Raw genomic sequence first — 11590 nt, forward strand, 5'->3', positions numbered from 1 at the left:
AAGACAACTAGTCTTACTTGTTGAAAGTAACAAAAGATATGAACTATTGTTAGAACGCCTAGACAATAGAGTTCAAAGCTAAAGAAAGATTTTATGACTTTATTATTTCACATGGATTTGAGTGAATATAGGTTTATTTACTCAAATGTGATATAAGTTGAATCTGTTTGGCTAGTTCAAAGATTCAGAAGTATAAAATCCACTTGGCAAGAAATCATAAAGATCTAGATTAGATCATGTTGATGATTACTTGAGACCAAATATGATCATCAATGATTGTGTGTTATAATTTCACAATCTAGGTCCATAAGATATGGCATATCTACGTTGGAATGATCGAAGTCAATTAGTACTTGATTCGATCAATGATGAATCATAAAAACTTTTCCTATAATTTCTAAAACAAAATGCTCAACTACCACCAAACTAAACCAAATTCGTCAAAGCTATTGAAAAGTAATTTCAGAATAACTTTTCATAAAATATATCTAAAGAGTTCCTAAACTCAGTGGGAGCTTAGTGTTTGTTATTCAACAAACTAAGGCCCAAGTATAGATATATGTTTCATTGTGATTTATTCAAATGAGACACAAAGGTATTGTTTCTACCACGAATTTTTGAGAACATAATGTTTGTTTGCTCAAAATAATGTCCTTTTGGAGATTCGTTTCCAAAATGACAAGTGGGAGAAAATAGACCTCGAAAGTCTTCGAGGCGAACAACAAACATAAACGGACATTCCGGAGGCTTTTCGAAGTGCTTCAGAAAATCCGAACTTATTCTTTAAGGACTTTAGAAGTGGTTTTAAAGAATAGACATCTCTTAGAAGACTTTACAAGTGCTTCAAGGAGAACAGAATATTCAAAGGACTTTCAAGTAGCTATTGATATTCTATTGTTTGATGTTCTATACCCAAGTAGGCATAGAATTCAAGTCACTGAAACTATGAGATTCTTCTATTAGATAGTGAAGAAACATAGAGATCAGGTCAATGAAACTATGAGATTCTTCTATTAAATAGTGAAGAAACCTACAACTTGTAGTCAAACTATTATCATGTAGATTAATGAGTTTGTGACTTGTAAGAAAGCTATGACGAAACCCAGATTCCCTAAAAGGGTTAGAGCCCATATATAGACTCAAATGTTTTAAATGGTTAGAGGCCATAAAACATACTCAATGTTTTGATGACAAAATTGAAATTTTGTTGATTTGCAAGAATAGTTTCACACCTATTGGTTGCAAGTTTGTTTTAAGGATAAAAACCATCAAACATGGAATTGTGTTCACACACAAAGCTAGATTAGTTGCTAAAGGTTACAAGCAAATTCATGGCATGGATTGTGTTGAAACCTCATGCAAAATCGTAATGCTTAAGTCTATAATTCAAGCAATGATTGCATATTGGTACATATGGCAATTGGATGACAAAACGTATTCCTCAATCAAATGTTGGAATATAATATGTACATGGTATGTCACAGAATTTGTGGATCCAAATAAATGCTTGAAAAGGAAAGCTAGCTTATAAAATCTAAGTACAGATTTAAGCAAGCAATTGGGAATTGGAACTGTATTTTAAGTGAAGCTAATAAGCATTTTAGTTTCATAAAATATACATGATTCTTGTAGATGTATAAGAAGTTTAGTGGGAGTACATAAAAACTTATTTGGTCCTATGTGTATCACACACATATCTCTCTATTGTGAAATAACATTCAAATGCTAATGACTTAGATTTGAAATTATTCATCAATAATGGACCATGGCGAAACTTAGTACATACTGGGTATTAAGATCTATTTACAAAGATCTTATGATATTGTTTTAGATTAAGTAATGGCATTTACTAAATCAAACACGAAAGTCTCCATTGGAGATATTAGACCCATGTGAATAAATCTAAGTAAAGGATGTTTGAACTATGTATAAGCATTTACTAAGTTAAACATCAAAGAGTCTAAATGAGATTCTTAACCTATATTATATGTCAAAGAATTTAGCTGAATTTAGTATCTACTGAAACTAGATAAGCTAAAGTTACATGAATAGAATTCAATTGGGAATTATTCTGCAAAAGAATTTATCATGTATGATATAATATGAGGATCTCCAAAAACGTATCGTATGACTTTAGCCATGACGAACATATACCAATCTCTATTAATCTAAGTAAAGATCAACTAGATTGAGATCAAGAATACTTATGGTACTTGAAAAGGTACATAGGAATAGTTCTTGATTCAAGGAAAAAAAGATATGCTAAATATTGATGCTACACGCATAAACACTGGCAAAGAATCAAGCAAGACCCTTTGGAGTTAACCATTGATAAGGACGAGCTATAGAGCATCGTGTTTAGAAAATGGCAACATGGGTTGGAGACCATGAGTTGTTGCGTGGGAAATTAAAATAATAATTTCTATGTTCTAAGATATAGTTGGAGAATCTTCCACATATCTATGAACTGCCTGGAGAGGTAAATCCAAACAAAGCATCACTAGCAACCTATACAGTTGAAGTAAAAGTAATTATTGCCTAAGAAGCAATAAAACAGGGTTGTTTAAAGTTCTTCACTGAACTTGGGTAGATCACCTATCTGATGGCTTGATGGTTCTTCATTGAAAAATGCGTAGAACCACTATTGAAGCAAGAAAAACGTCTGCTAACTTGATGGTTCTTCATTGCAAAATGAGTAAAACCACCATCGAAGTAAGAAAGACTAGATCACATAATAAACAAACTCGAAAAGATCTTATCATCATATCTCGAAGAACATTCGATGAAAAGGATATTAAGATTGGCAAAGCATGATAACTAAACCTATGCAACAAGTGAGAAGCAACACTCACGTTGTAGCACTGGAAATCAAGCATAGCTTTGAATTCCATGAATTGTTTTAGAAGATGGGTTTGAGGCCCATGGTTATAAAACATTGGGGTTGAACATTTATCATATATGAAATGTATTTTCATATTCCATTTAATCTTGGTTTAGTATTAAATGATGAGTCCCTTCAAATTTGACGATATATTCAAGATAGACTGTCAGGACCAGTCCTGTGACTAAGAAATGTCTATCAAGTGAACTTGAATGTCAAAGGTTGAAAATGGTCCCTAGTCGGAGTTTTCTATAAAATTGGACGCATAGAAAACGTTAGACGATTAGAATGCAAGATGACCAGTAGTTCTGTTTCTTGAACTATGTGGACATGGCAATGTCATAATCATTTGCATAGATACTTACTTTGGGAAGACTAGTATCGGACAAGACCTATGAAACTTTACTGTAAGAGATGAAAATCTGTCATAAGTAAATTTCATTAAATTATTAGACACTAAATCCTCAATACCTGAGTGATTTGAGATTACTTGTTTGAGAACTGGTTGCTTTGACGTTGACCAACCGTCGCACCGTAAAAGGAGGCTATAAAGGCAACGCTCAGGTAATCACCTATCAAACGAAGTCTAATCTCAAGATCGCAAGATTGGGATTGTCCTCCCATAAATCGGGATGAGATGCTTAAAAGTTGTACAAGGCCACTCGGAGAGCTAGAAACTGTGAAATGCATGGCCGTGCTCGGATGAATCATAGGCTATGATTATCTGTTTATTTTGATCAGTTGAACTCTGAAACCGAGGAACACCTTTGGACATAATAAGGATGACAACTCTTACCTTATGTTCAAGAGCAAGCATCGAGCGACAAAGGAATTAGGAAATGCACACTTGTCCCTAAGGACAAGTGGGAGACTGAAGGAAATAATGCCCTTGGTCCAAGTATGCATTCTATGATAAGTCTAATAAATGCGGTTCAGTATTAATTAACAAGTTAATAATTCAGTGAGATCAAGTGAGCTGAATGCCTAGCTAGAGGCCGCTTCAGTTCAAGTGGAATTAATGATATTAATCCACAGCTTACTCTTGACTGAACCCGTAGGGTCACACAAATAGTACGTAAACGGATCAAGTATTTAATGGCATTAAATACTCCATCTATGAATATTCGGAATCGACGGATCTTGGTTTCAGTGGGAGCTGAGATCGTCACAGGCAAGAAATGAATACTCCGGAAACGATGATATTACCGGAAACGGAAATATGGATCGTATCGGAAATATAAATATTATCCAAGTCGTAGATGTTGCCGGAAACGGAAACATGGTACGTATCGGAAAATATTATCGGAAATGGAAATATTGCCAGAATCGGAAACGGAAATATTGTCAGAATCGGAAATATTATCGGAATCGGAAAATAATTCCGGAAACGGAAATATTAAATATTTGTTCGAAACGGAAATTAATTCCGGAATCGGAAATATTAAATATTGTTCGTATCGGAAATGAATTCCGGAATCGGAAATTTAATCGGAAGCGTATCGTACGAATAAGCATCGGACGAGGCCTGCCGGACGAGGGCCCAGCACGAAGCCAGGCCATCGCCCAGCAAGCCAAGCGCGCCACACGAACAGCCAAGGCCACGCCAGGCCCAGCGCAAGGCCAGGCCCAGCAGGCCTTGGCAGCGAGCACAGCGCGCGCAGCGCGCGCAGGAGCTACGTGGGCTTGTAGCTCGCGTAGGCCTCGCTGCGTGTGCTGCTGCTCGCACGCACGCGCATGGGCGGCCCATCGTGGCTGCCGTGTGTGTGTGCGTAAGTGTTTGTGTTCATGCACGATTCCTAAAGCATGCAGAGTTCGGTTAATGATTAAATCCCTAATTCTACTTGATAAATTAATTAATTAGAGTTCTTGTAGGATTCTAGGTTTAATTAATTTGTATCTGAATAGGATTCCAATTCCCTTTCCATACCCCTATAAATATGTGGCCTGGGTTCACAATTTATGACGAGTTTAAAAGTATTCAAAGTGAGTTTTGAGAGAAAAATTCAGCCATATTTCTTACCTAAGAGTGCCGAAAATTCTAGTACCTTAAGGGCGATTCTAGTTGGTCAATCTTAAGGCGGATCCGGACGTGCTGTGGACTATCTACGGAGGGACGACACTTGGAGTCCTAAAGACTTGTTCTTGTTCGGTTCGGGCGCAGCTAGGGAAGGCACGCAACAAAGAGTATGCATCTAAATTATGCTATATGATTATGTGTAAATAATATGCATTCCTGGCTTAATGGTTGTTTCCGCATGATTTATGTATTATCATATGTATCATAACCTAACAGTTTTATCTTTAGTGGTTGAAAATGGATCGGAGTTGGATGTATGGTAGTAAACGATTTTCTACAAGGTTCTTACAAGGGATTCAAGAGTTCATTAAGGTTGCCTTGAAACATCAATCAGAACATGAATCTAGTTTAATTCTGTGTCCTTGTTGTGATTGCAATAATTCAAGGGGGTATCGGGATATTGATGATATTGTTGATCACATAGTTCGTCGCGGTTTTAAGGGTAACTACACGACGTGGACATGGCATGGTGAGAGCATAGATCATGGGGCAAGTTCTAGTATGCCGAGCTCGAGTCAGCATAATCATTGTGATAATGGTGATGATAATGAAATTGAGGATGATATTGGTGTTGAAAGTGAGGAAGAAGAGGATAAAGATAGGATAGATGATATGATGCATGATGTGGAAGACCATCATTTCGTTGAGCCATTTACTACTGGCAAAACTGCACTGACTTGGGATCATCAGCTATTTTCAATGTCTTTGAATATGTAGCCAACCAGTCTTCCAAGTTTAAGGGCACCAACACTCAGGTATACTATTATCTTTCTCTATTTCAAAGCCGGACCCCTTTAATAATTCACTATGATCAACTGCTATTCTTGAAAACAAGTTTGGTCCCGGTGATGATTCAGTATAGAGCACACTCAATAAGTAACATCATTGAGTCAAGTGTATAAAAAAACATGTACAAGTAAAGTAAACATGACCAACTTAAGTTGACGTGCAAAAGAGAGACAATTTAAGTAAATTACTGATCAAATGTAAAATTGTGGCAAACTTTTGTTGTAAGTCTAGGATTACTCTTGACAATCTCAGCTTCAATTATATTGTATCTCAGGCTCAGGATATATGTTGAAAGCAAGACAGAGTCAATCTTTCAACATATATCCTCATCATATGGGACAGAAATCATATGCTGAAATGACAAGTGAATGGCAGAGAAAAGGGTACGTTCCCTCAGTTTCTTCGTCATCTGAAGGTTCCTCTGCGTCTACAATTTCTTCAAGTTTGCCGAGTAGGACATGTTTATGGCTTCTTGCAAGATCGGTACCAGATGAGAAAGGAAATCCTTACTTGCCGGATGAGGGCACACAAAAGGTCAAAGAAAATATTGTAAGTTCATTTAACAATTTTTCGTAATGTTGTCATTCCTCTAATTTCATTTATGTTCTTAAATATGAAACCAAGTGTTGAACTTTTCTCAAAACCATTTCATTTCATGTAGGATGAATGGAAAAGGAAACAAGATGAAGGGGAATTTGTTCCTAAAAGGCTTGATGATGTCTTATCTCGTGCACTTGGTAAGACTAAAGAAGGGAGACCAATAACATTTGGTGGTGGAGTAGGCATCAAAGCTGTGTGGGGGACCGGAGAGCGGCGTAGCTCTCGACGGTATGGAGATGCGGAGATGGAGGAAATGGAAGCAAGAGTGACCAAAAGGGTCAAAGATGAGACAATACAAGAGATGAACTCCAAGATGGATGCCATGGTTATGGAGAAATTTATCACATTTGCTAAAGAACTTGGTGTCCAAATACCAAGCCAGATGAGGATAGACGCAAATGTTCATAGTAGTTGTCTTTCCGGGGGTTTAGATCCATTTGCCGACATTACGGTATGATAATTTGTGTTTTTCAAGTAATTTGTTTCTAGTTAATTCTATTGAACTTTTCTAACATGTTACATTGTATTTGCGTTATTGTTCAAAATAAATAATAAGGAACCTGTCCCGTGCCATCTATACCTGAACATAGGCTCCGAGAAAGTCTTTGTTTCCTATGGTACCATATGTCCAGAGTTGCTCCTTGATCACCACAACGACGTCACTTCCGATAACGTGAAAGTGAGCGTTGATGATTTTGAGCCCGTGTACAAAGAAGCTCCCGTCCCCGTGCCTTCTCAATATATTAAGAAACTTGCTCAAGCTCATGGTACCTTCACTCAGTGGCCAAAGCATTTGGTGTCGCTTACGAATGAGGAGGTAACTAACATATGCATGATAATTTGAAGTAGAACTATTATACCATGTATGCTCACTAATATGTATATCGTTATTTAAAAATCATACCTCAGGTAAACAAGCCTACAAGTAAAGAGCCTAAAGGGAAAGGGAACAAAGGGAAAGAGATAGTGCTTGGGGGAAGTGGAACAAAAGCATCCAACACTAAATCAAAAACCTATTTCCTTGAAAATTATAAAGTGCAAAATTTGAGTGGTAAGTGCAATGTGATGAAAACTATGATGTTGGGATTAAAAGAAGGGGAGCACGTTAAGGTACATTGCACTAAAAGGACATTCAATATGGAAAAGGACTTTGAAATTAGTGTCACCGTTGAAGACACCGATCAACTTCTCTCGGGAGCATGGCTCAATATATCAATAATACAAGTTTTTGTTATGTGAGTTACCTAAATTCATATCTTGCCCCTAAATTTGATTTTTATGATTGTCTTAACGTTCTTACACTATATATTATAGGGCTTTGAGTGAGTTGTGTTTTCACGATGATTGTCACCCCAATAGTATTGGATTCATGTGCCCGGAGATGATCTCGGCCACCATGTTAAAGTCCGATGCAGATCAAATTCTATTGTACATGACGAGGTCCATGAGTGCACTTAGTTCTAAGACATTCATCTTATGTCCATACTACGAAAAGTATGAAAATTACTTTGAACTTCGTTTTTAATTGATTGTTATAAATTTAACTTTTTTTTTCTAACTACATACGTTTATTGTTTGTATGTAGGAGTCACTGGATGCTTTTAGTTCTTTGCTTGTCTAAACATGAGGTCTACATATTTGATTCTCAACAGAAGAAGAGAAATTTGATGATTAAGGAGCCACTAAACAAGTAAGTAAAGTATGCATATGAAAATGCCATTTTTGCCTAAATTTTTGCCTAAAAATGACCTAGAACGACCCAATTAGCCTTAAATGTGAAATAATAGATTGTAAAGAGCCTTAAAAAGTTGTAAATATGCATATTAAACGTGTAATAAGTTTGAAAACGTTCCTTAGGTTCTTTAGTTCAAAGTTGGGTTCGAAAACTTCATTTTTGCCTAAAAATGACCTAGAACGACCCAATTAGCCTTAAATGTGAAATAATAGATTGTAAAGAGCCTTAGAAAGTTATAACTATGCATATTTAACGTAGAATAAGTTTGAAAACATTCCTTAGGTTCTTTAGTTCAAAGTTGGGTTCGAAAACATCATTTTTGCCTAAAAATGACCTAGAACGACCCAATTAGCCTTAAATGTGAAAAAATAGATTGTAAAGAGCCTTAGAAAGTTGTAAATATGCATATTAAACGTGTAATAAGTTTGAAAACATTCCTTAGGTTCTTTAGTTCAAAGTTGGGTTCGAAAACTTCATTTTTGCCTAAAAATGACCTAGAACGACCCAATTAGCCTTAAATGTGAAATAATAGATTGTAAAGAGCCTTAGAAAGTTATAACTATGCATATGAGACGTGTAATAAGTTTGAAAACATTCCTTAGGTTCTTTAGTTCAAAGTTGGGTTCGAAAACTTCATTTTTGCCTAAAAATGACCTAGAACGACCCAATTAGCCTTAAATGTGAAATAATAGATTGTAAAGAGCCTTAGAAAGTTGTAAATAAGCATATTAAACGTAGAATAAGTTTGAAAATATTCCTTAGGTTCTTTGGTTCAAAGTTGGGTTCGAAAACATCATTTTTGCCTAAAAATGACCTAGAACGACCCAATTAGCCTTAAATGTGAAATAATAGATTGTAAAGAGCCTTAAAAAGTTGTAAATATGCATATTAAACGTGTAATGAGTTTGAAAACGTTCCTTAGGTTCTTTAGTTCAAAGTTGGGTTCGAAAACTTCATTTTTGCCTAAAAATGACCTAGAACGACCCAATTAGCCTTAAATGTGAAATAATAGATTGTAAAGAGCCTTAGAAAGTTATAACTATGCATATGAGACATGTAATAAGTTTGAAAACATTCCTTAGGTTCTTTAGTTCAAAGTTGGGTTCGAAAACTTAATTTTTGCCTAAAAATGACCTAGAACGACCCAATTAGCCTTAAATGTGAAATAATAGATTGTAAAGAGCCTTAGAAAGTTGTAAATAAGCATATTAAACGTAGAATAAGTTTGAAAACATTCCTTAGGTTCTTTGGTTCAAAGTTGGGTTCGAAAACATCATTTTTGCCTAAAAATGACCTAGAACGACCCAATTAGCCTTAAATGTGAAATAATAGATTGTAAAGAGCCTTAGAAAGTTATAACTATGCATATGAGACGTGTAATAAGTTTGAAAACATTCCTTAGGTTCTTTAGTTCAAAGTTGGGTTCGAAAACATCATTTTTGCCTAAAAATGACCTAGAACGACTCAATTAGCCTTAAATGTGGCTACTACGTATATAATTGCATTTACATGTGTAAACAAAGTATATAATTGCACTTACATGTAAAATATTCTTTGCATTTACATGTGTAAACAAAGTATATATAATTGCATATTTTATCGTATGTGTAGTGCTTTTCGGAGTTACAAGAGAGTAGGTGGACAATCTAAGGGAACTAAATTAACATGGATTCCAGCACAGGTATAATTAGTTTATTATTTACCTAAGAAGCGAGTTTTTCAAAATTATAACATACAATGTGATAGAAATTTTACCTGTGTTATTTATTTTAATGCATTTAGTGTGCTCAACAACCGGGATCACTAGATTGTGGCTACTACGTCATGCGTTTTATGTACGACATAATAATGAATCATGGTAATAGTCAAGATCTTACTAAGGTATGTTCTCATAAACTACGTACTTTATATAATAAATTGAAGTACACAAAACTATTATATTGATCCATCGTTGATAAATTGAATTATTTACACTTTTTTAGGATTTTTCAAGAACATTGCCTTATTCACCGGAGGAGATTAATGAGGTGAAAGATTTTTGGGCAGATTACTTCATGAACAATGTCGAATTTTTAGCTTAATTTGTAATATGAACTTGATCTCTAGCTAGCTACGTACCTTTGTTGTAATAATTTTATGTTTGTTGTAACATGTTGGTTGATCTATGACGAATTTAATTGCCTTTTATTGGGAACGTTAATTACGTTGTAAACTTTTGTGACAGGTATTATTTATAAATGTATTCCCGGTATTGGGAATGAAGCGTCTAATTTCAAAGACGATCATGTCGGAATTTCCAACTAAAATATTAAAAAACGAATTTTTTTTTTTAAAAAATAAGTCATTTGCAACGCACGTTAGCTCAATGTGCGAGGCAAATGACTTAATTTTTTGGCGCTAAAATTGTCATTTGCCTCGCACATTAAGCTAATGTGCGTGGCAAATGACTTTTTTTTTGGCGCCTAAAAGTCATTTGCGTCGCACATTTAGCTAATGTGCGTGGCAAATGACTTTTCAACATGGTGCCTGAAAAGTCATTTGCCACGCACATTAGCTAAATGTGCGACGCATATGAAAGTCATTTGCGTCTCACATTTAGCTAATGTGCGTGGCACATGACTTTTCAACATGGTGCCTGAAAATTTATTTGCCACGCACATTTGCTAATTGTGCGACGCAAATAAGGGTCATTTGCGTCGAGAGCTTTTGCCACGCACGATGTGCGACGCAAATATGCTTAAAAGTGCGATGCAAATGACCCTTTTTCCACTAGTGTATACGCTGATCGTTTGATTTTGCCCATGACATATCAACGATACCACGGGGTGGATCCTCTTCCTGTTGTGTCGGACGCTGCTGAACTTAGCTTGCGGGTGAGTGTTATGTTATTTTCGCTTGTCGTGTGTGAAATGTTCATTGTGTTGACTTGTTTTGGGTGTGCGTCGTCGCAGGCGTCTCAAGCCGCGTTGGCTGTGCGCAGGCAGTGTTCGCTATTGTGCGACGAGTTGACCAACAGTGGAAAGCGGTTGGCGGCGACGAAGAAGGCGGCTGCATCGTATGAGGCTAAATGGAAGGTTGCTGAGAAGAAAGTGGTCGATTTGACTGCAGTGGTTAAAGCGAAGAACGAGCAGCTAAAGACTAAGGACGAGCAGCTTGCTGATGCGGCTAATGGGTTGAAGAAGGTGAAGGAGGAGTTGGTCTCGACTTCGGAGGAGATGGAGGGGCTGCGGAGTTTGTATGAAGCTTTGCAGGAAGAGGCTAAAGATGTCGAGGCTTTGGCTATATGGAGGACAAGGGCGCAGATGATGTACTCTTGCATGATTGGGGAGACCAGTATTTGGTCGTGTCAGAAGGAGGTGGATGAGTTTCTGGCTAACGGTGGTACCATGGCGGAGTTATCGGTTCCGGTGGTGGACGTGGAAGAGGTGGAGGCGGATACTGTCGCGACTGTCGCGATTGACACCGACGTCACTCCTCTGGTCGAGGATGTTCCCATGTTGGAGCAAGG

At 36.7% G+C, this 11590-nt stretch overlaps 1 protein-coding gene and 1 long non-coding RNA gene across 2 annotated transcripts; both read left to right on the forward strand.

Annotated features, from left to right (window-relative positions):
* The first annotated feature begins 1092 nt into the window (after positions 1–1092).
* Positions 1093–7827, forward strand: LOC110805526 (uncharacterized). Its single transcript, XM_056830024.1, has 4 exons — positions 1093–1119; positions 6409–6798; positions 6904–7164; positions 7257–7827. Exons 1-4 carry the CDS (start codon positions 1093–1095, stop codon positions 7584–7586), a joined length of 1008 nt encoding a protein of 335 aa, XP_056686002.1. The 3' UTR covers positions 7587–7827.
* Positions 7828–9718: 1891 nt separating this feature from the next.
* On the forward strand, positions 9719–10346 carry LOC130460636 (uncharacterized). Its single transcript, XR_008920526.1, has 3 exons — positions 9719–9763; positions 9865–9963; positions 10065–10346. It is a non-coding gene; the product is annotated as an uncharacterized lncRNA (long non-coding RNA).
* Positions 10347–11590: the final 1244 nt, after the last annotated feature.

The sequence above is a fragment of the Spinacia oleracea genome, chromosome 5 (assembly GCF_020520425.1).
Source record: "Spinacia oleracea cultivar Varoflay chromosome 5, BTI_SOV_V1, whole genome shotgun sequence".
Lineage (NCBI taxonomy): Eukaryota > Viridiplantae > Streptophyta > Magnoliopsida > Caryophyllales > Amaranthaceae > Spinacia > Spinacia oleracea.